Source organism: Python bivittatus, unplaced genomic scaffold (assembly GCF_059951505.1).
Source record: "Python bivittatus isolate LINGU-HERP-01145 unplaced genomic scaffold, Pbiv_v1 ctg000980_np1212, whole genome shotgun sequence".
NCBI lineage: Eukaryota > Metazoa > Chordata > Lepidosauria > Squamata > Pythonidae > Python > Python bivittatus.
The window spans coordinates 736,812-761,252 of NW_028277125.1; the positions used below are offsets into that span (position 1 = coordinate 736,812).

The 24,441-nt window shown below is 48.0% G+C and overlaps 2 protein-coding genes across 6 annotated transcripts in view; one reads left to right on the top strand and one right to left on the bottom strand.

Annotated features, from left to right (window-relative positions):
• OPA1 (OPA1 mitochondrial dynamin like GTPase) overlaps positions 1-20,306 on the bottom strand; it is a 60,772-nt gene extending 40,466 nt beyond the window's left edge. The window contains exons 1-7 of one of the 4 annotated variants that reach the window (XM_088131860.1): positions 20,151-20,306; positions 17,831-18,146; positions 13,513-13,609; positions 11,739-11,846; positions 10,721-10,774; positions 3,821-3,888; positions 574-684 (exon numbers count right to left, since the gene is read on the bottom strand). In XM_088131860.1, the coding sequence (XP_087987986.1) occupies positions 574-684; positions 3,821-3,888; positions 10,721-10,774; positions 11,739-11,846; positions 13,513-13,609; positions 17,831-18,146; positions 20,151-20,185 (789 nt within the window). In that variant the 5' untranslated portion in view covers positions 20,186-20,306. The remainder of the gene's footprint in view (positions 1-573; positions 685-3,820; positions 3,889-10,720; positions 10,775-11,738; positions 11,847-13,512; positions 13,610-17,830; positions 18,147-20,150) is intronic. The other 3 variants (XM_088131861.1, XM_088131862.1, XM_088131863.1) reach the window with 3 other exon arrangements.
• A 3,541-nt stretch (positions 20,307-23,847) lies between these two features.
• ATP13A4 (ATPase 13A4) overlaps positions 23,848-24,441 on the top strand; it is a 43,145-nt gene continuing 42,551 nt past the window's right edge. The window contains exon 1 of one of the 2 annotated variants that reach the window (XM_088131858.1): positions 23,848-24,103. In XM_088131858.1, coding sequence (XP_087987984.1) covers positions 24,041-24,103 — 63 coding nt within the window. In that variant the 5' untranslated portion in view covers positions 23,848-24,040. The remainder of the gene's footprint in view (positions 24,104-24,441) is intronic. The other variant, XM_088131857.1, reaches the window with a different exon arrangement.

Sequence of the window (24,441 nt, forward strand, 5' to 3'; positions counted from 1 at the left end):
TTGCCTCTTTCCTCAACTCTGAGCTCCCCTTGCCATTCCCATTCTGTGTTCCCCCACCTTATGTGAAAGTTCTACAGAAATTGCAAATCTGTAGAATCGGGTGGATCTTTCAAATTCAGAGGCACAAACATAAAATGTGGAGGGTCTGAAGTTCAGATATGACGTCCAAAAGCTGTTCAAGATACTTTACCTTCTTACCACTGATATCTACTGAGCCATGCTGGAAAAGACCACAGAGTGCCTCCAGAAAGATCACCATCATAACAGCCTTTGTCCCCATCAGCATACATTGGTCTCAGAAGTTGATGGAAAAACTGCCTGGTTACACATGCATTTTTTTCAGGGCTTAACATCGCTTTTGTGAGAATTAAAAAGACAGGAATCAACATGCTAAAAGGACAACCCCGTGATGAAGTAGGAGCAAACGGATTGGTGCATTCTTAAAAAGAAGGAGTTGAGCAGAAAGCCCAGCAACCAAAGTTCAATCACTGCGAAGGGCCTGATTAGGTGAAAGCAGGGTGGAGGAGAGCAGGAGCATCCCGGGGCCTTCTCTTTCTATCTGAAAGCCATCACCTTTCGCTTCTGCTGGGAGGAGCCTGGCCCATATTGGTCAGCGGCTCGGCGGACCTCCTCTTCATGCTGCTGGATTTGCTGCTGCAAGAGAATGAGCTCGCCCAGAAGACCCTGCCACACGTTTGTGAAAAGGACGAGAAGGAAAAAAATGGAGGTGAGGGGAGCCATAATGTTAACCAAAGGGTGCAACACAAAGACAGGGCACACAACAGAACCAGAGGAATAGCTCAACGCAAAAATGACAACGGGCAGAAGCCTTCATGCCAAACATCTGCTTTCTAGGAATTCTTCAAATGAAAGCAGTTCTACTCAGTCACGACAAGAGACGTTTAACACAATTAAGGTCCCCTTGAGAAGTTTCCCTAAGGAGGCCTAGACAGTGCAACATAAAACAGGAAAACCAAAAGTACTTGAAGAGTCCAAATATGCCAGCCCTCTCTGGAATATTTGGGACTGTCCAGACAATCATAATTTGTGTTAAAATCTTGCAGGACAGAATATTCCAAACGTGTTCATCTCACTGCCAATTCAGTTATGCTGCAGATGTACATATAACACCCGCACAGTTGGCACAATCTGTGCAAATATGGGCAACTTTCATTTCTTTGAGTGCCCTTTCTAGCCACACAACTAGAGAATCGCTTTAGAACTGCTGTGACCAGGGCACAGGAACGCAAAGAAGCAGAAATGATGGGTAAGATTTGAATGCATGTTCTGGGAGATGAGTTGCAACCGGATGGCTGATAAATGAAATTTACCCATCCTTAGTGCTCTCAAAAACGTTCTGGACCAACCAGAGGCAGTCTTTCATTAGCATTCTTGTTTCCTACCGGGTCAAATATTAACACCATTGTGAAAGGTGTGGTTTTGCGCACAGGCTTCCAGGAGGGCCAGTAAAGCCTTCCTTCCCCAGACAGAAGCCCCCAAGGCCAGCGACACAAAGGGGTCTGGCAAAAATGGGGTGGCACTGCAAAGTGCAGTCGGACGCATGCTGAGTTGGCACCACCAGCCTCAAAGGCTGCCTTCTTTAGGGAAGGGAGCGTTCTGGAGTTCGGCCCTCTCCGGGATAGTTAAGCAGCCCCCTCTCTTCCACTGCCATTCCAACCCAGGGGCACTTCTCCAGGGAGGGAGGGGAGCAGGAGGGACGGTCACGCCACAGCGAAACAGGCTTCATCAAAAACCACCCTCCTTCCTGCTGAGTTCCCCCCACCAGGCAGTTTTCTTCTATGGAGTTTTTCAACGTATCAGTCCAAGAAGACCCTCGCTGCTCAGAAACACACCTTCCCTCCTCTGCTGCTGTTGGGGTAGAAAATCCCTGATGCTGCTGCCACGAAGAAAATATTCACTGTGCGATACACAGGCAGAAAACGTGAGATGATGTGCTGCTTCACACATGCACAATGTTGCCTATGCCCTTGTCCAGTTCTACAGAAAGATGAAGGACATTTCACAGAACAAAACATTCAAGCAGAAGGGAGAGAGGGCATGCCAGACTGCAAAAACATAGAAGAAAAATCATTTCTCCATTGTGCAACATGGTCTGTGTCTGTGTCCCGGGGAGGAACTGGGGCCTTCTTTGGTTCTGGGTGGGGGTGAGGGGGGCCCAGCCACTACAAGACAGCACAAGCCAACATTAAGCTTTCTGCCCCCTTTAAAAGTGTCCTAAACAGAACATTAGCTATGCACAGAATGCTGCTTTTGTCCTGCTAAAAAAGAATAAATGTCTGCATGACAGTTGAATTAGACACACTGGTGACATAGTGACCCATCTACTGAATGACTTTGTTTTGCAAAACACCATAAAATCATTTATTATCTTACCTTTCCTTCTGCAACTGAAGGTAGGACACATAGCATCCCCTTCCCCAATTTTATCTCCCAGCACCAACCCTGTGAAGTATGTTTTGCTGACAGAGGCCCAAATTGCTCAGGGAGCTTCTGTGGGGAAGGGAAGCCAGAAGGGATGACGGTGCTCAGGGAGACCTCTGATCTCACACAGAGACCTGTGGGTCTCAGATCAACAGGGGCTTCCCATCTTACCCCCAGAGAATTTTTGGGTGACCACCTTCTGCAAACAACACTGGGCTAGAGGGTGGGTGTTCTCCCTTTCCAGCACAATCATTTGGCACCAGCTTTGCTACCAAGCTGGCCTGGAGCCTCTGCCCAGCACTACACCATGCATGGTTGCTGCCGGCCAAGGGGGATCCTATGTCCAGTGTTACACCACAAGGCAGCATCCTAACAAACTGATATGAGAAGCAAGGTGGGAACAGCCTCACTTAGCTACTCCTTGCTAAAAATGAAAGAAAAGAAAAAAAACTTGAGGCAAAAGATGACAGTCATTTCAGACCACCAGCTTCAACTCTGCTGAAGCCATCTTCCTGCCCATCACGCCGTGTGAACTCCTGGTCTTAGGAGGGGGCCTCTAGCAGACCCTTCACAATCACCGCAATCCCTTCTTGGATCAAGCGTCCTGTATGTGACTGTCTATCCAACATGCAAAACATTAACCAACTGCACCTCGGTCTGGCCATTCCAGGAACTGGCACATATCTGAATCCTAACAACTCTAGAGCGTGGGGTCATGTAACCACATGGTACTCCTGTTTCCTTTGATTTCTAACAGACTTTCCTGGGCTCACCTTAAGCTGCCTTCTTAAGTAAAAACACTAGAAGTAAATTCCACGGAAGTTAATCCACACCCCAGCACCTAGTCCCTCATCCTCTGGGCTCAGTGCAAGGTGCTGATTAAGGGCCTGGGCCTTCTTTCACTTCCTGTGGGACCGCTGAGAGAGCCCACAGACTCAGGCTCCGTCTACGGTGTCATCTACCAACCAAACCCCCAGAGCAAGAAGTGAAACTGGGCTGGAGGCTAACTCTAAATATGCAGGAGGATTTTCTGCTAGTTCTCCAGGGCTATCCTTGATTGTCATTGATTAACGTAGGCAAAAATGGTGAAAGCAATTTCAACTTTCCCACGCTAAGGATTTTTCTTAGATGAAGAATTTGTTATTTTTTCCCATCTTGAAGTCTAGATACCCATTCCAAAGCAAAGGATTTTGGAAAATTAAATATGCAAATAAATGTGTTTGTGACCTGGACAGGAAGGACTAACTCATCAGCAATACTTTTCTGGATTAAAGCACTGTATCCTGCTGAATTGGAACACAGCCCCGCCCAGCCTTTCAGTCCAGGCTTCTCCTAAATCTATTTCCTACAGACCGAGCTCTGTGCCTCCGCAGCTCACCTTCTTGTGCTGCTTCTCATTCTCGTATCCCTGGTCTGTGGCTCTGAACGATGTATCACCGGAAGAACCTGGGAAGGAAAAGGAAGGATTCCCATAACGTGGCGCCCAAGTTCAGCAGAACCCGGATAAGCCACAGCATTTCAGAAGCAATCTGCTCATTCATTCATTCATTCATTCATTCATTCATTCATTCATTCATTCATTCATTCATTCATTCATTCATTCATTCATTCCAGCAATCTGTATGGGCCCTACTTACCAGACCGCAGGTGGCTCACAATACTGAAAGCCGTATTGCAAAATACAGCACCGTAACATACAAAAATCACACATTCACATCCACATATACTGGTGTCCCTCTTAGGGGTCTTCCTCTCCAAACGCCCTGCCAAAGAAGACTCTTCTAAAGCAAAAAAACAGTGGGGGCTGACCCAGCTTGTGGGGCAACCTATTCTGCAGGGAGGGAGTTCCTCTGAGAAAGTCACCCCAAAGTCACCCCAGGCCCCAACAACCCCAGCAGTTTTCTTGTACGAGTTTCTCCACAGGACACTAAAAGCTCTCTCACACATATTTTTAATCTCTTGCTTAAAAATGCACAAATGGAGCAAATTCTAATGCGCCATGCAAAATTTCTCCAGGTAGTTTGTAAGGAACAGGGTACTGTAGCCATGTCTGCTGTCCCACCAGGACTCACTGTCACGCCTAGGAAACGGCTGGGCCTGAGAGTGACCGCTGATTTGCGGGGGCGGTTGGGACCATCCTAGTCAATTAAGTTTCTCTGGGTAGACCCTTAAAAATCTGGACCCTTTTGTCACACTCCCTGAGCCTGGGGCAATGTGAACAAGTTCAAGGGCTCCTGAAACAATTAACTGAATAGGGAAGAGTTGCTTCCAAAGGGTTTATTAGGATTGAGAAACAGGCACCTTTGAACAGGCACTCAGACCACAATTTGTTTTTATCAGAACAGAATTGGGTTTGTAACTGTTACACAAAAGCCTATTCCTGTGTGGATGTTCATTTCCCTCATCTAACTATGTGGAAAGAGTGGTTTCTTAAGAGCAATAATAAAATAATTAGCAGCTCTTGCAAAACTCTGATCAATAATCTAGGAATTTATTAACCGAGCCTGGTCTAGCTTTTTCCACTGTAGCTTAAAGGCAGAAGACGACCTTTTTGTGAAGGAGCAGAACCACCTCAAGCCATTCCAGCGTGATTGCACAGAGGAAATTACTTTTCCTTTATCCTTCTTATTCCACTTATAGTTCCTTGATTCTTTTTCTGTTCCCTGGGGCAGAGGGAGAAAAGGGGGATACTGGGAAGGGTAGAGCTAGAGAAGGAGAAGAGGAAGTTGCAAAAGGAAAGCCAGGATAACTGTGGAACATCTGCTTTGAAATGTTAGCTTTGCAAAGGAACGGAAAGAAGTAGGAAAGATTTTGCAGAGAATGGAGGAGAAATACAGGCGTGCAGATTTGCTTAGTCCAAAAAGCAACCCTGAGTTTTGCTTCAGAGCCACCTTGATTACCGAAGCTGCTGGTGTGGAGAGAGGCGGTAGTCTCTGGGCACAAGGTGCCCAGCCAATGATAAAGGCAAAACCCTCATTGGGGTGATCCAAGGAGACGGGAACTCGCTTTGCCACTCTGCCCAACAGGGACTGAACGGAGTTGACAGGAGGGTAAAAGCTCAGCCATCTCTCTAGTTTAAGGCGCGTAACAACTTATTTAAAAGTAGATATGATCCTGCCTTTCTGGTGACATGGACATTGGCATTGGAATGAATTTTCACACACACACACACACGCCCCACACCATTTATAAGTTTTAATTTCTCTCAGGAGGGGCCCTATTTTACTACCATCTGTGGGACGTTTTAATGCATTATTTGCTGAGACCATCAACGCACTAGTAATGCACATTTTACCTACCTGCAATTGTTTTATTTCTTCCAGCTCTAATGGAAAGAGTGGGCAAGGTCCATCACAGGATTCCCTTTCCCATCTTCTTTTTTAAATTACATGATTTTGTTGCCGTAATGTTTAAAACTGGTGATCCATTTATTCATTGCAGTATATGTATTAAAGATTTAAAAGATCCTAAAATATTCCTTTCTAAAAAAATGATGTACTGTTGGTGTATGACTCCAGAAAAATTATCTAGAATGTATAAGGGTACTTCAAATTTATCCTGGAAATGTGGGAAACCCAAAGGATCATTTTATCATGCCTGGAGGACTTGTAAAAAAGCCAGAAATTTTTGGGTTCAAATACATACACTGATACAAAGAATTTTAAAGGCTAAGATTCAACTGAAACCAGAACTTTTCTTGTTGGGGTTAATGGACAGACAACAAGAAAAGAGCCACGGAAGACTATTTTTATATATGATTACTGTTGCAAGACTGCTATACACACAAAAATGGAAAAACTCTGATATACCCGCAATGGAGGAATGGTTGGTGAAGAGGACAGAACTAGCAGAGATGTCAAAATTAACTTGTTTGCTTAGATTACATTTATTAGTGACTGGAAACCCCTTTTGGACTTTATGCTGAAAAAAAGCAAAAAATGAATTTGCGATTTATGCGTTTGATGATTAGAAAGAGTAGCTTATGGAAGAAGGAAATTATGATGTAACTTTAGAGAAGGTAAAATATAAATGCATTTATAAACGCTGCAAAAAGATCAGAAGCTGCTTCTTTATAATTTTTCCCCTTTTTTCTTTTTCTATTTTCCTTACTTATTCACTATGCTTTTTTAATTTTGTTTCTTTTCTAATAGTGGTATTGCTTTTATTTTGCTAAAAGTTTCTTCAATATAAATTATATTAAACAAAAAGATCCTACAATGTTCCTGAGCACAGGTCGTTCAACTATTTCGGTAGGATTGCTCTGATGTGATGCTCGCTCAAAGACAAATGAATTGGGTTCAGGAATGCCAGCAGAAGTGGTGCTGGTGACGGGGGGGGGCAGTTAGTATATTTTGGGGACTGAAGCTTGGGACAAATGTTGGCTTTCCTCTTTCCCAGCTCAGATGCAGAGCTGAAGGAAGATACACTGTGAAGGCTGAAAGACCAGGAAGAACCAGCTTAAAAAGAAATAAAACACTTCCTGTACCATAAACTATTGTTCAAGGCTGGTAAAGCGAGATACTTGGGTTCAGAGGGTTATCACTCTTCTGGAAGATAATGCAATGATTAAAATAAACAGTGAAAAATTTATTATCTCTAATCTGGTTTTGTTTGTTTATGGAGCAATTTAGCACTAATTACCGTTGTGCTTAGTAATGGGGACATATAGCTACCCAGGGTACTCTCTGGGCAAAAAGCAAATAAAATAAATTATCACTCCATTCCCTTCATAAGGTATTCTGAGATGTGCTAGATAAACAGCAACTTCATGTTGCATGCCAAAGGGTGGATGGATTGCAATGTTCCCAGACTGAGCAGGATCATTTTCACTACATCAGCTGTGGGAGGGCGCTGATCGGATTCTGAGCCACAATTCTGTTAAAAAAGGAAAGTTCTAGAACCCCGAACATACAATCAGAAACAGGGAAATCTTCGTAACCTTAGAAGAGCAGGACATTTGGCCTGTCGTTTGGGAAAAGAACCTCTTCCTTCAGTTCTAAAGAAGTGCTGGCAATCATCGGTTACCAAGAAGGGAAGGCAGCTAGGCAAGATCAAAGGGAAATAAAAATCTCTCACTGCATGCGTAGAAAAGGTGGCAAGCAGAGCGCACGAGAAGGTTCATTCGGCCTGTGTGACAGATGCCGTCGACTCTATTTGGACCTACGAGACCACGCTGCAGGGTCACACATCTGATGGGAATAATACAACTGCGTGAGTTCTGAATTTCAGTTCGGTGCAATGCAGCTTCTCGTTTTCAATTCTAATTCAGCAGCAGGCCCAGGTGAGGCTCAGGCATCAGCTGGGTTTGAGTCCCTGACGGCCCTGCTACTTCCTTCTGGAAGGTAGCCAATTCCTGGCCAGCAAAGGTTTCTCCTCCGCAACAGGTGTTATTTCCAAGGGGTGTGATTTGCTTGAGATACGGTGGCCTCCTTTAATGCCCTAAAGATTTGAGGGAGGGTGTATTGGCTAGATATGGATGTAATTATGTGTATACCATCTAATTTATAAACAATTGCATCAGTGAACTAGTAGCAGACAGAAGGGAATGCTGGACAGGTTGGCTTTAAGGCCTTGTGTAAACCGTGTCAGGAGCACACAGTGCAGCTTGCTTTTGTGCAAATGCGCCCAGGAGGGTTGTCTCCACGGAGACCCAGAGTGAAAAGGACCTGCTCCCAGACCAGCAGCAACCGAAGGGACGTGTCTGTCGTTTGCTCTTTCAGGCTGATGGGACCTGCTTTGCTTTTCCTAGAACTCCGTGATCTATCCACTGGGACAGATTCATTGCTGGAAATTGTGAAACAGGGCACCTTTGCATACCCTTGAACATGTAGGCTTGTTGTCATCAGAACAGAACTGGGTTATTAAGCACACTCCTGAACGCTGGCTCCACTCATGTAGAAGGAGTTGCTTTCTAAGGGCAAGGGTGAAAGAGTTTGGGTCCAGCAACTGGAAATCAGTAGGTCTATATATAGATCCTGCTTACAGTTCCCCAGTGCTGGCTTAAAGAAACTTCAGGCTGGAAAGAGACTGCCTTCTTTTCTCCCCGCTTCCCCCCACCCCGATTACTTTTCTCTGCCTAGAGAAAAGAGGTTCTCACCAGCTGGGTTGATTCCCTTAAAGCACCAGCAGGGGACGGGTTTGGCTAGAGGCCTGCAGGCCAGGTGAAAAAGCAGGCCCTGGGATAGATCACCCCCCACCCCCAAACATCACACTCCAGGAATTAAGGCTACTTGGAGAGTACTCTCCCTGCATGGCTGATACACGCAACTCAGGCAGCTGATGGGGGTGGGAGCCCCTACTCTGTCCTGCATGGAGACGTTTCTGCCACTTTACCCGCCCCTCCCCACCACTGGGTGAAGCCCGGCCGGGCAGAAGTCCAGCTCCCGGCAGGGCCTCCGGCTGGAGCGCTTGCAAGGGAGGCTCAGCCAGCATCGCCCACCCTGAGGCGTGTTGCCCCTCCAGAGGCGGCTGGGGCAGCCTAGGCAAAGGTGCTCTCCGAGCATGGCCCTAAGCAGGTGCCTGCCCAGGCTGACTTCAGAGGAGGGCCATGGGGCAAGCAGGGCAGAGCCACAGCTGAGGTGCCTGCGCCTGCTGCAACGTCTTCACTGGAGGCTCCGGAGCTGCCTTCACCTGCGGGTGGTGGCACAATTTAAGACCCTGGTGTTCTCCTTTAAACCTCACAGGGCGTAGGGTCTGACTGCCTTCCCTACAGAAGGGGCCCTTCTGAAGATGCCCCGCTGCCGGGTGCTCTGGGGTTGGAAACACAGGAAAGGGTGCTAGGCTGCGGCAGGGCAGGGCAGGGACTCCGTAAGAGGGTGCGTTTGGCTCCCACGAGGAAGCAGCTCTCTTTCACCAAGCTTTTAGTAGCTAATTATATTATGAGGACTAACTTGAATTTTGATTTTATTCTGTTTTTATTGCTGCAAGCTGTCGTGATGTTGGCATAACAAAGAAGCAGGGTATCGATTCCATAATAAAATCAAATGAGCAAACAGCCAAATAGAATATGAGCGAAATGAAGACAAAGAATAACAGGAAGGGGTACAAGCAGAGATTGCAACCTGAACTTCAGCAGTGTGCAGTTCAAAACGTCAACACTGTTAAAGACCACACAGAACTGAAAGAGCAAGGTAGGCATACAGACACTGAGCTGCAGAGAAAGGAAATACGGCAAAGGATTTGAGGGGACTCTACTATAAACACAGATTAATCTTCAGCCGATCCTGAGGGGCCATACGCAGCGTGGGCGTTCACCAGGGCAGAAATAAGTCTACGCATCAGGCAGGGGAAGAATCCACAAAGAGAGGAGGAGGAAGAATTCCAAATGCTCCTCACATTCAAGCACAGAGGGGGTGCCACTCTTGGGACAGGAGGGGGTGCAAAACTGGGTGCAACTGGGAGAGACAGTTGGTCAAAGTTTGGATCCTTGGGCAGTGCCATCGGGGGGGGGGCAAATCAAGCGGTGCATGGCTGAACTTTGGTTTAGGCACCAAGAATCAGAAATTAATTCACCCCTCCACTCAGTGAACAAGGTGATTTATGATTATTATCTTGTATTTTTAAGATGGTCTAATCTTAATTAAAAATCAGATAATATTGGTAATGACATTCAATATTTCAATAATGAAATGACAAATAGTAATTGCTGCAATGTTGTATTTAAGAAACTTACACCCGCATCTGAACAGATATTTGACATAGTAACAGATGAACATGTACATATTTTAAATTATATCTGCCCAGATTCTCCATTACTAATAGGACATTTTATACAATATATGCTTAGAGCATTTACACACTTGCAATTTACATTTCATCAAATTGCAACTGTTTTAATTGTTCCTGTTTATTTGAATGGAAAGAGTATCCCAGACTCATCACAAGACCTTGTATATTATTTCAATGTAAAATTTATTGATCTTCCCTTTCTGCTTCACTGGTCATTTTTAGTGTTTATTGGGACAAATTAAAATTAATGAAATAAAAAATCAAGTTTTCAAAAGCCACTGAATTTTAGTGCACAAAACTGCTCCAACTTCTCACTCTTCCTTAAAAATTGTTTTCTAAAACTGAAAAACTATTCTACGAAGGAAAGACGATACTATTAGCCTGACCTGAGCTCACCAAGACTAGCTCCGGGATTCACAAGTCTTAAAAATTACATTCCATCTTAACTGAGGCATTGTCTCCTATTCCTGCAAGCATTTTATTTATTATTACAATTTTTGAAAAAGGGAGGAATATTAAATGGTAATAAAGAAAAGTGCATCTTACACACCTAACAATAGAAGTAGATCAGAAGCTCCTATGACTTCATTAACCAAATTGTAACCTGTGAGAAACCAGCAGGGGGGGGGAGAAAAATTATAAATACTACAAATGGCAAAGCAAATGCAACACCACATGGTAGGATCAACAGCAAGGGCCACGCAGACACAACCACAACCTTCTCAAAGGTATTGGCAAGGGGGTGGACCAAAAATGAACTACCATGAAGGGAAGAGGACATTCCAATTTCCAAAATCCAGAAGCACACAGGAGGGTCTCATCTACTGGTACCACGTTTCTGAGCATATCCTCTCCTCCTCCCATCCGCCACCCCCAATAACCAACCCCCTCTCAAGGCAAAGCCAGTGCACCGGAAGCTTCCAGGAGGGGCAGCCGCCCACTCTTTTCCTCCCACGTTCCTGCATCGGCTGCTGCCTCTGGTTCCACAACACCACTTCCCAGGTCACATCTGGTAAGAGGCAGCGTTATAGCAACGCTCAAGTTGCTATAACACCTAGAGTCACCCGTTGGGGGAGATGAGCGGCATACAAATTTAATAAATAAGCAAGCAAGCAAGCTGGCGTCCATATAGAATGACCGTATTGCTGCAGAGGAGAACCAACTCAGTGAGGAATCAGGTCTGGGATTAACTCCCTGGACAGGATCCAGAACCAGCACCAGGAACATCCCTAAGAAGAAACTGCTGGACCTGTGAGCTAAAAGATGCACATCATCTCTGCCTGGAGACTAGTGTGGTCTGAAAAAGTGGTTTCCTCCAGGAGGGACCCACTTTCTAGGCTGTCTCTAATGAGGAGAGCAAAGAGGGAGGAGGGGGAGTTCTGACAGGTCTGAAGGCTTGGGGGAACCCTGGCTGGTTGCAGGGGGAGGCAGGATGAGCAGGGGCAGCCCCCGGTGCTTTTCACAAAGCCTAAGATTAAAAGGATTAGAACATACAAGGTGATTCCTTTCTAGCTTCTCCAGATTATACTCATTGTGTCTCACTCTGCCAGAGGAAAAAATTCCCTTACCAGGTGTGAAGAAACTGGACAAGGAACTGATGCTCTCGCTGATCTTGTGGAAGTCGGGCATTAGTTTTGCCAGCTCTTCAGAATCTGGAAGAGCCTTTTTAAGTTTTTCTAGGAACAAAGAACAGATTCTTAATGGGGAAAAAAAAATCAGTTTTGCTTCAGTTTGTTACATTTTGCAGAGCACTTCATGCAATACTGCTATAAAAGATGGCTGAACCTTCCAGCAAATGATATCTTCAAAGGATCAACAAGTTCCCTGATGTTTGGAATTATTCCAACCTCACAGGCTACCGGCCACAGCAACTCAAAGCTCATATGAAGCCAAGAACAAACTGGTCAGTTCTGCTCCTGATGCTCCGTACACACAGAGAGAAGACTTCTATATGTGGAAAGGCAAGACAACTCTTGCACCCTCCCTCTTTGGTTCTCACGTGTCTCCATTTCAGGAGGTAATATCACTGCATCTGAGGGGGGACATCTGACTGGAGCCCAGAGCCCAGAACCCCACCAAAGACTAGCTGAAACCAGGCAGGTCCTGAGGCCATAAGTTCCTGAAAAGAGGGCAGCCGAGGCCCTGAAAGGATTCGATTCTGCTGCCAACCGTGGAGATCTGCGCCCGGGAGAAAGGCTAAGAGCAGCTCTCTCCTTCCTGAAGGGAAGGGGGAGGGGGCTTGACAAAGCCTGTTTACCAGTCCAGAAATGGGAAGCAGATGTTTTACTCATCACCTTTCTGTTATGTAAATACTCAAGGCAGCCTACAGCAATTTAAAAAAAGCAATTTATAAAACATAACAGCAAAATAAAGTCAAAATCTAGTCAAGCTACCAGTGGAGTAGCAGCTGCTCTGATATGGTTTTCTCCTGCCTTTCTTTCTAAGTTATTTGTTCTTATATTGTCTTCACTGTAAAACAGAACAAAATACTAGTACAAAAAGTAACACAAAATGTTGAAAAATTACAACAGATATATTTTCACAAGCAGCTAATATAAAAGTGAAAATAATCCACCGACTTTCTAAATGCTGTAAATAAAAATTAGAACAGAAACACTAACCAAGTAGTGGGGGTTAAGATGCCCTCCTGCTGTACTGTTCTTAATTTTTTATTTTTTAATTGTAACAGTAATTTTAGCTTTAGCTTAGATTTAATTATTATGGGTTTGAATTTGTTTTGTGCTTGGCTTGGTTACGATATGAGTGAGTGTTGAATTGGATATAATTCAGGTAATAAATAAAGTACACCAAGAAAGAGAGAACAGAACATTTGTGCAAAAGCACCAGACAAAAGGTTGTATGGATTTGAAGGGCTGCTCTAGCCAGGAAAAATGTATGAGCGCAAGCCAGCAGAAAACAGATTCTTCTGCAATTGGATCAATAACTTTTCCTGTATAAAACTGAGGTTAAACATTTTGTGTGGTTTACCAGCACAGCAAACAGCGAATGCCACCCTCTGCGCTTCCCTTGCCACAGGGGCAAAAGTGGGCAGGAGAACAACTTGGTTTTAAAGGGTAAATTACGTTGACTGCTTTAAGGGTGATGTCTCCCGGAGTTACATGCAGGTGAGATGGGCGGCTATACAAACTCAATAAACAAACTTTTCTGAAGCAAAGAAAGAAACTGGAAAGAAAACGAGGAGCTTTGCTATACTATATACCCCAGATTAGCATCAAAACACCAATGAAAAACCCAAAAGTTGGATTTGGTGAACAAACATCTGGAATCACACTGGACTCAACAAGAACTGTGTAAGAGGTGATAGGAGAATTAAGCACCAACCGAAATCAATGTATTCATCCATTTCCCACAGGAAGTCAGGAATAATCCATTTATATTCGCTGAGGTCAGGCAGAGCATCCTTCCACTGGTTATACGTCTAAAACAAGTCAGAAAAAAGATCATCAAGCTTTTGTATACGTAGGAGAAACCTGAAAAAATCTTCCACAAAATCCAGTCCTGATCAACTAGTTCTTACATATTAAGAAATCCACTAATGTAAATTCATATCTGAATGTGCCTGTGAGACTGGAAACATGGCGTGCAACAGGAGCAGGCAGAGGCAGACTGAGTTCTACCATGATAACTATGAGAGGCTTGCAGGTTATCATCCCAGACGGCTGACTTCTGACTATCAAACAGTAACTCCTGAGGTCACTTCTACAAGCAGCCAAATTAGTTTACTGAGAAATGGGTGCCACGTGAAACCTGGGAGTTGGGTTTTGCACAAAAGACTTTTACATTAGGTCTAGTACCAATCCCCTATCCTACGTGGAGTGTCCTCCAGAGAAGCCCACTGCTCCTTAATCCTTAGAGCAGCCTTTCCCAACTTTGATGCCCTCCAGATGAGTGGGCTTCAAGTCTTACAAAAGGCTGGCTGGGGACTTTTGCATTGAAGTCCACACATGAATCCAGGTTGGGAAGAAGGACTTCAATTAGATCCATTCTTCTGGGCTGCCATTTTTCCATCTGGCTACTGCTGGCAGACTTCAAGGCTGCGTTAAATCTGATTATGGTAACCACACCGAACTGAGTCGCTTATTATAACCAAAAGGGCACTAGTAAGGAGCTTAGGATATTCCAGGCTTAACTTACCTTTGGGTTCCCGGCTCAGTTTAAATAACTGGCCTATTTGCAGAGTCATTCTGAGCAGTCAGTAGCCATTTTTGTACAGAATTATGAATGCCAACTGGACTGTCACACCAACAGATCTTGAAAAATCTAGCCTTCCTGTCTTTTCCTAACCCTTGTAACAGACACGATGCTAGTGGCTCTTACAATCCTGCAACGCTGAGTTCCATAACACAATCATGCGGCCACTTCGAATCCCATGTGTCTCCATTTCAGGAGGTAACATGACAGAGAAGGTGACATTTCCTGACCACATTCAGGGAATAAAGGAAAAGCAGGGTCACTCAACTCCAAATCTGGCTCAGTTCTTCCCCAACAAAAAATTATGTGTTCACAGAAACTGAAGAGCATGACTGAAGCCTGAGTGGACAGAAACATGGCCAGAGAACATACCTCTACTTAAAAGAAAGGTAAACCTTCAGACTTGCTCCTAGAGCATCAAAGGAACTAGCTGATGATCTGGATGTTCCTTATGCATTACCCTTGAGAAAACCTGGAGTACTGGTCAAGTGTCAGAAAAAGGCAGAAGAACAAATGCCGCCCATGTTATCAAAAAGTGAGGAAAAGAAGATCCTCTCCAATGGCTCATCAAATCAGAGAGAGGTGCCACAAAGTCAGCCCCGGACCCTCCACCCTTCAGTATTTTAACTAATGATTTGGACGAATGGAGGAGGAACGCTTATTATATTTGTAGATGATGTACACTTGGGTGGGACAGCTAATTCCTTGGAAAACAGAAATAAAATCCAAAATCTTATTGATGGGTCAGAAAAATTAGCTCAAATTAACAGGATGAAATTTAACAGAGACAGCTGCAAAATTCTTCATCTAGAAAACAGAAAACAAATGCACAGATACAGATTGGAGGATATATGACTTAGTAACGGTGTTTTGGAATAAGCCGCTCCTTGTTTAGCGACTACCTTGATTAGTGACCATTTGCAAATACAATGGTAATAAATGGTAATAAAAAATTCATTTTCCAACCAATGCCTGCATTTAGGATCAAATTTCCTGTGCCTCACAGCAAAAGACTTCAGTATGAAACTGATTAAAGTCTGGTCAGTTTCAGGCAACAGTGAGAGTTGGAGGTTCTAATCAACTAATTAAGGTCACACAACTGAGCTTGTTAACTTGCAGTTAGCACTTTTTAGGGACACACTGCTCTGGGAGAAAAGCAGCTCAGAAGAGATAGCTTGTTTAAGCAATCTCTCCCACCTGCAAGGGGGCAAGAAAATGGGTGAAAAAAACAGGTCAGGCACAGGACACTGTAGGAGAGAACCTTATCTGAATGAGATGGCAGCAACCAGTGATCTTCACAGCATCTCTCTCTCTCTCTCTCAGTCAAGTGTTCACTTAGTGATCATTGCCCTCAACAACAAAGTTGCTGGAATGGACTGCAGTCACTAAATGAGGAGAGGGTGTAGCAGTTAACTGCAAACTGAATATAAGCCAGTAGTGTGATATGGGTGTAAAGAAGGCAAGTATAGCTTTAGGATGCATTAGCAGAACTATAATTTCCAAATTACAGGAAGTAATCATTTTACTCTATTTTGCTCTGATCAGACTCTACCTCAATTACTGTGTCCAGGCCTGGGCACCAAACTTCAAGAAGGATTTGAAGATGCAAGAGTGGACTCAGAGAAAACAGTGAAGATGATTAGGGAACTAGAAACTAAGCCCTGTGAAGAGAGAGTAAAGGACCGGGATGAGTTTAGCTTTAGGAATAGAATACTGGGGAAGGGGGATAGGATAATATTCTGGGACCTGCTTTAGAAAGTGTTCATTTTGCCATGGATCTGATGGGCATGAAAAAAACCCAAATCAACTTCAACAAGATTCATGCTGAATTTCTTTTACATTGCAAGCTTGTGAATCAAATTTATCTGGTGAGAAAGATGAAAAACAGTTGGTACTGACCTTGAAAAAGAGGAAGGACTTTTGCTATAGGCACATCAGAATGAAAAACTCAAGAGACCTATTTTCATAATATGACTTAAATTAGAAAAGGATTTAATTTTTTTAAATTAAATGTCAGGAAAATATTTATATTAGAATCAATGTTGCTGGTCAGGGAAGAAATTCTGTTTTTGAACAGAAATGTCTAATTCTTAGAATCCTTTTATTTATAAAAGATAACTCATTCAAACCTATACCTGCAAAACATATCTATGCATCCTGTTTCATTTCTCCTGAAGCCTATAGGGGGAAAAGGTCCTCTAGTTTACTGCCATTTCCGCTCAGCGCATGATCCACTACAGTGACTATCCTGCCCTTTCGAAGTCCTCTAGCAAAGGAGGGCTCACCATTGCATGTGGCAGTCCGTTCCTCTAGCCTGAACCTCCTTCCTTGTACAATGGTTTTAACCTCTCCCCCCCCCCCCGTTAACCCTCTGGGGCAAGAGAGAATACAGGCTTTAAGTTCCAGGAAAGCAGATTCTGACTGGATGTTAGTTCAACTTTCCTAACAGGAAGAATAATTCAACAACAGAACCAATTCTGCAGAAAGCCTCCGCTTCGCTGGGTGCGTTTGTCTGTTGAGATGCTTTTAGACTGTGGCCCTGGGCGCAGGGTGAATGCCAAAGGCTTCAGTGGCCCCCTCCAGCTCTAGGCCTCTCTGGATTCCGCTGCTCCTGCCACTCTCAGGGCATCCCCTTAGGGGCTGCTGCGAATGAAGGAAATAAAAGCTGCAGGAGGCCCTCCTCCACGGGAAGGGCAGCGTACCTGCACAGGCTCCTCCTCCTGCCATCTCTTGGTACAGAGCAGAGCGCGTGCCAGGTGCGCGTCCTGCCCATCGCTAATAGCTGCCCCTCTGCAGTAGAAGCGCTAACCTGAGCCCTCACAGAGAGAACAAAGAGGAGCTTCATGCCAGAGAAGAACAACTTGGGGGGCACTGAACTCTATGGGCCTCGTTCCAAAAAGTACTTGGTGGGGCCAGGACAAAAACTCAGTTGTATTTCCAATTCATACAGAATTTAAATACAGTTCATATGATTATTCCCCAATCAAATATGTAATCATCTTCTACTCTTTCCATATTACAATGCAGTGCCACGTTTTGGGTTTCTTGGACTTGTGTTCATGTTTTTCAGTAGCGGCCTCCTACCGTGGGGCTTCGAGCTCTCTGCTCAAGCCCTTTGGCTCCATGCTGAAACCTCCTTTCTCTGGGGTCTGAGTGAGAAGAAGGTGGCCCAAGAGAAAAAAGGAATGGAAAAGGAGCGTGGGGGAACAAACCCTGGAAACTTCCTTCTCCCACAATTCTTCATATTCTGCCAATATACTTAATGAGATCCCTGCAGTTCCATAACTTGTATATCATGTAAGATGACAGCCACCACCTAGATAACCATTTGTGTACGCTCTACTCCAACTTCTATTTTTTGAAGGGATACCTAGACTATACAAATTTCAAAAACAAACCATCCTCAAGAAAAGATAATCGGAACAGTCTCCGTTACAGAACTGCCTACCTTTTGGGCTGTGTAGCCACCACCCACCGCAGAACCTAGGACGATATAGCGGAGCCGCAACAGCCTGGACGCTACTCGAGCAAGCCAAAAGTTCCTATAAGGCTGGAACCCGTACTTTACAAGGAGCCTGGGGTTGTGCAAGGGAAGGCGATTAAGGGTGGAGTATGGTTGTGCCAAGGTCCGTAAGAGAAGCCTTGGTAACTTGGAAATGGGATGGCAGGAATGATGAGTTTTCCGTGAAACAAGATGCAATTTCTGCAGCGGCAACTTTCCTCTTGCTCTGTGGGTCCCATTGGATAAGTTCTGACAGGCAACGCTAAAGGGAAGGAAATGCAGATTCTGGATTATTCACGCAGGGTTCTTATCTTCTCAGAGTCTTAAATACATGCAATTCAAACAATTATTGACCATCAACATCTCACTTTGAGTTTCTATAGCTACCCCCAAACCATCAGCTGCTACTTCCCAAGAGACTGTGCGCAACCTCCAGAAGCAAGGTTCTGGGGTGCACGCGGAGGCTAGACCAGAACAGGCAAAAAAGATGCTGCAGGAGGAAATAAGGGTCACTGAGGGACATTCTTTTAAAAAGCACCAAATCTGTGCTGAAACCATCCTCCGCTTCCTCTTCAGGAGCACAGTTTATGGTCAGAGGTCTTGCAAAGCTCCCCTACTTAAAGTCTGTGGCCATCAGGAGAACACTTGCTCCCAGTGCTAGAAGTACCATTCACATATCAATGATGAAGGAAAACCACACCATTCCATGGCAGTACACTCTTTAGGCCCTAGCCTTCCACAACATGGTACCCTCTGGAATTCCTCAATGGGACATGTAGTCCCACACACCTCGAGGGAATCTGGCTCCAGAAGGCCAAACAAGGAAGCCAGAAACAGGGCATGCTACTTCTTCCAAATGGCCATCCTTCTACCGTAGTTACACAGAGACAAGGGATTAAGTTCTTATTCTCATGTTTATTCCATGAACATAAGCTTACAATGCTGCTAATTATAATGCCTATAAAAAGCAGGACAGGGCCTTCTAACTGGGCATTCAAAATAACCTTTGGACACCCCCCCTTTTTTTTAGCCTTCGGAAGGCTGTGAAGACCCAGCTCTTTGCCCAGGCTTTGGGCTAGGATAGAAGTGAGCCCAGCAAATGTAGGAGCATGGGGAATGTAGTGGATGTTGCGGTGCTGGGGTTGGGATATATGGAGTTAGTAGTAGTAGTATTAATTCCATTTAATATAGCCGCCCAGTCCGCTGTTGCTGTGGGGTTTGGTTGGTTGATTTGTTTTTACTGAATAGGGTGATCTTGTATAAGATAGGTGGCCATAAGAGTTTCTAAATAAATTAATCCCAAAAGGGGGATAACAGCACCTTAACGTGGGATCCAACGAGCACCTTTTTAAGCCTACTTTACCAACAGAAGAGAATAAACCTATTTCATTACTGCAAAAAGCCAGGGTGCTCCAAGGCCGGGAGCGCTGCTCTTGGATACGGGAGAACCGGGTGTCTGTCAGCACAGCTGGGCGAGGCGACGGGGGCTCGAGCGTTGCGCGCGCCCGGCCCCTCCGAGCTCTGTTTCCCCGGTTGTCCGCTCGCGCCTCTGAGTCAGCGGGACTCCTGGAGGCCGCCTGGACTAGTCCTGAGTTCTCTCGGCGAGGTCCGGGCGGGGCTCCCCCTCCCAGGGCAGAGCGCGGGACCGGCCCAGGCTCCCCCGCCGGCCCCGCGCCGAGGCGGGACTGGAGCGCGCCCCTCCGGCTTCCCGGCAGGCGCCCTAAGCGGGCAGCGCGCGGGCTGCCCCCCGCCGTTCACCGCCGGAGCAGCGCCCGTCGGCGGAAGGGCCCCGCTCGCCTTGGCCCGGAGAACCGGCTGCGACAAAGCCGCCCGTTCCCGCGGGGCCACCGAGTAGCCCGCGCGCGCGCCCGAGGCCTCCTCGCCCGGGCTGGGGACAGGCGGGGGGGCGGCGCCCGCTCCCGGGGGCGCTCGAGGCTGCGGAAAAGCAGGCTTCCCGCGCCCCGAGGGAGCAGCGGGCGGGCGGGCGGGCGGGGCGGGGCGGGGCGGCCCACCTCCTCCCCTCCCCTCCCCTCCCCTCTGGAGGATCCGCGCGGCGACGCCTCCGCCGAGCCCCACCCGGGCCGAGCGGCCGCAAAGGCTGCTCCGGGAGCGGAGCGGCCCCCGCCCCCTTCCCTTGGCCGCCCGCCCGCCCGCCAGAGGGATGCAGGGAGGCCGCTCGGGGCGGGGTCCGGGCGAGCCGCGGGCCCGCCAGACCCCGCCGGGGCCAGGGAGCCGGCCCAGGGTCCGCGAGGCGCCCCGTACTAACCAGGCCGCCGCCGCCGCCGCGCGGGCCCGCCACATCCTGCGCCGCCCGGCCCGGCCGGTCCTCGCCGCCGCCAGCCGCCGCGCCCTTCAGCCGCTTCCGCTTCCGGCCCGTCCGCCGAGCGTCCGCCGGAGCGCTGCGCCTGCGCGCGAGGTTCCGGGCGGGGGCGCGCGGTGCCGTGGACTGGCGGCGGCCGGAGGGTCGCACTCCGCGGTCCGCACCCGACTCCGGCCCCGCGGGCGACTCCCCTCCGCCCGACGCGGAGCTCCCCGGCTGGCCCGCCCTTTCCTGGCCGGAGACGCGCGCGCCCGCCCGCCCGCAGCCCTCTCCTCTCGCCCCCCTGCCCCTGCCCCTGCCCCTGCCGCGCCGGGTCTGGCGCCGCGCTGGCCGAGACCGTAGCCAGCCCTTCTCGGGCTCCGCAACTCTGAGATGGGTGGACTCCGGCTCCCAGGAGCCCCAGCCGGCACGCAGTGACTTCAGGTCCCAGAATCCCCAGCCGGCAGGCTGCTTTTCTTAGAGGTGATCCCTCCCGTGGCACCCAAGAGCCTCGTTCGGCAGCTCAAGACGGGCAGTCGGAAAGCTGGCCAGGTGGCTCCCGCCGCCTGCCCGCCTTAGCCTGCGCGGCCCCCTCCGCCCCCGGGGGCAGAGAGCCGCGGCTGCGGAGCCCGAAAGGCCGGCGCTGGCACGGCGCTTTCTCTGCCCGCCTGGAGGAAGGCAGCTCAGGGAGCCCCGGGGTTTCTCAAAGCCGCCGCTGCATCTCGGCCACCGCCCTGCCTGAGAAAAGCGGAGTGCATCTGAACGCTTGCTCGGTCTGCCCCTTCAGCTTTGCACCAGCTGGCATCCCTCCTTGCCCCCAGGGAGTGACTTGACTCCCCGGGGCGGGGGCGGGGGCGGGGGCTCCAGTGCACCCTCATCCCGAGTCGGAGGGGAAGAGGCAAGGGTCGGTGAAGCGTACCCAAAGCGGAGAGTGGAACGGCCGGGCGTCTCGGGACTGGGGTAGAGCTGCTGTTTACACATCGTGGTCTGTTTTATTGACCAACGGAAGGAATAAAAACCCTCTTTAAATCTAGCGGCTAACATGAAACCAGGTAATAATGAACGTAGGGTTGGCGTGCTTCTGTTCCGATTGTCGAAGGGTGTTACATTTTTTGTCCCTGACCACAGGCTGCTCTTCCGTTACCCATTTTTCCAGCATTAGGAATCTTTATAGGTGAAGTTAACAAGCCAGCCAAATTCTGTTTCGTGCACTGCTGGCTGGACTGCGCCAGGCACTTCACCTGTTCTTCTGGGGAAGCTCACGTTGGACGGAGAGTTTTGAGGCAGTTTCCCTATACAGCCACTCCTTGTTCAGTGGTTACTTCATTTAGCAACTATTTGCAAATTCAACAGTAATTAAAAAAATTCCAACCAACGCGCACACTTACAACCAAATTTCATGCACCTGACAACACCACACACCAGAGTGAGAGTAACCCTGCCACAGCTGTATGAGAACTTTATCCATTGTCCTTCATGCTCTAGTCACCTCCTGACTGGATTACTGTAATGCGCTCAAAGTGCGGCTGCCCTTGAAGAAGCTTCAACCAGTGCAGAATGCAGGGCAGCCCCAAATAAACAAACAAACAAACAAACTTACTTACTTACTTACTTACTCACCCGCCCATCTCCCCCCAATGGGGGAACCTCGGGGTGACTCACAACAAACAATTAAAAATATAAATATATATAAATACATAAAACATCAGTTAAAAGCATTACTAAAAAGGGGAAGGAGAGTCCAAGAAGATGAAAAATCTGAGGCTGAAGACAGGAGGCCTCTGTGGGGCTAGCCATCCCCATGGTTGAGGTATTCTTAATTGAGGTATTCAGTTCTTAGTAATGTACTCAAAATTGCTTGTTCCTCGCCTCTCACCATGGAAACCCCGTTGCTTCAGGTGTGTGGTGGTTCGTTCCCTCCCTCCCTCCAGCCAGGGAAGACCTCTTGGAGGTAGGAGATGCCAAAGGGGGCTGTCAACTTTCTCCCAATTCTCCTCTCTTCTCAAAAGGGCCTGAAGACAGGCTTGCTCTAGTAGGCCTTTGGCTCCCAGGGTGGTTGGGGCGCCGGTACTTCTTTTATGTCTGTTCTGTGGATCCTGTTGCGTTTTCTTTCTTCCTTCTTTCTGTGTTGTGCACCACCTGGAGTCCTAGTGATTAGAATGGTGCGCACAAATAGTAAGCAACCCCCCCCCCCATATTGGTGACTTTGAATATCACTGTGATTGTGGTTCCACCCGTGAAAGCTGCTGCTGCTGCTGCACTTTCTGGTTTCCTGCTCTGCGGAGTGTGAGAAGCCGAACCCTGGACTTCAGCCAGCGCCGAGAGGAGCTTGGGAACTGCTGGTTTGTTTTATCTGTAAAGTGCCCCTCCTCTAAGGAGAGCCTCCAGTGTTAGTGGCAGGCACCGGAGACATGTACTTCGAGCAACAATAAATGGGCTTTAATGGAGCACTGATACCTTTGAAATGCTCGATCAGATCCTCACCAACAAATGAAGAATTTCATTCCTTGACAAACCTGAAGATAGTATATTTGTAGTTTTCACCACAATTTGAAAGGTGTTCTGGTATGCCTATCTGAAAATGGGAGGAAAATCAATATATTAATCAATTATCAGCACACTTTAACTTGCCCTTGTAGCTGCTTTATCGAACTGCCTTGAACTTTGGCTGGGTTGTAGTCCTCAGTGAATAAATGAGAGACGCAACGCTTCAAATTATTCAGGAGACTCCACGTTAGCCACCAATGTCTGAGGCCTGTAGGGTGAAAACATTTGCCTTGAAGTTCACGCTGACGGGATGATCCTGCATTAAAAATGCCGTGGAGAATGGCACATCTTTTGGGCGGTGCAGCTGTCACTGCTGTCAGAAGCAGTGGTGGCCTGACTCACCTGGGTGGCAGGCAGAGAGCGAGCGTCGGGGACCCGCTGAGCCTCCTCTCTCCTCCACCTGCCGAAGACCAGGAAGACCGCTTGAGCATCTGCAGGGGAACCAGCTGAGAGGGGCTCGCCCAGATTGCGAAGGGCCGTCTGCCGCTTCTGCTTCCTGGCTGCAGCGCTTCCAGCTTGTCTGGGGTCAGGTAACCACTTCCATTTCTGGGGAGTGGAGTCACCAGGAGCCCAGCTTAACGTGTAGGTGGAATTTCTCTGAGAAAGGGCCTGTGAGTTCCAGAGAGCCAGAGAACGGCTCACAGAACGGCCCACAAGTGTTTATTTTGCCATGGATCAACAGACTGTATGTCCGTGGCTCCTTCTTTAAGGGTCAGCTTGTCCTCCTCCTCCTCCTCCTCTCCACAGGGCTTCCTCTGCCTTCCCAAGATGCGAGGCAGAAAAGCAAGGGATTTGGGGGAAGACATCTTAGGAGCAAAGACAAGGCGAAGAGAGGAGGAAGCACCTTCAGAAAGGCCAAGCGCAGAGATGTGGTGCAACAGCCCTCCTCTGATCCAAGTTGCCTCTCTCACACAATCTGGTGTGGCAGTCGTACAGTACCTGCCTTTGTCAGGCGCCCGCCCCAACGCAAATCAATCTGATCCCTGCAGGCAGGGCTTCTTCCTTTGCCTGGCCTGGAGCCCGCCTGGGCACGAGGGAACTGCTGCTCTCCTGTGGCACCATCAGGAGGGAGCCAAGTCTCTTCCAGGGTACAGCACCGGAGAAAGGCGGGAGGGTGGAAGGTGCATTTCACCTGGAGCTCCGGGGAGGGGCTGTCCCTCAGCAGCAGAAGCCTCCTCACAGGAGGAGGGTGTGTTCCTGCAGGTCAGCTGGCATATAAGCTGCTGTCCCAGGAAGGGCTGTTGCACTGACCCTGAAGAAAGCCCAGGAGGCTTGGGGGAACCTCAGGAGACCCGCCAGGACCACTGCCCATGGGGGAAAAGCATGGAGGGAACCATTGGGCCTTGCTCAACCAGGGAGAGGAGGCGGAAATGGTGAGTCTTTGCCCCACGCTGCTCTTCCCCGCTGACTGCCCTGGGAGGAACAGCTGTTCCTGTGGGGTTGCGCCAAAAGTGCCATCCTGGCAACCAACCAAAGCTCTGGAAGTGGGGGCCGAGAGGACTCCAAGGAGTAATGCCAGAAGGGAGCAAGCGGGAGCTCTTTCCAAGAAAAAGGGTGTTTCGCTAAGTCCGTGACAGCTGTCCTCTTCCCGCTGCTGCTCTGAACTGTGAGACCTTCTGTTGAGCTTGGCAGTCCCCTCCGATGGTGCAGCCTCGCTGGGAGGGGGCTGTATCGGAAGCGGCACAGACCACTGGCAAGGAAGCAAAGTTGC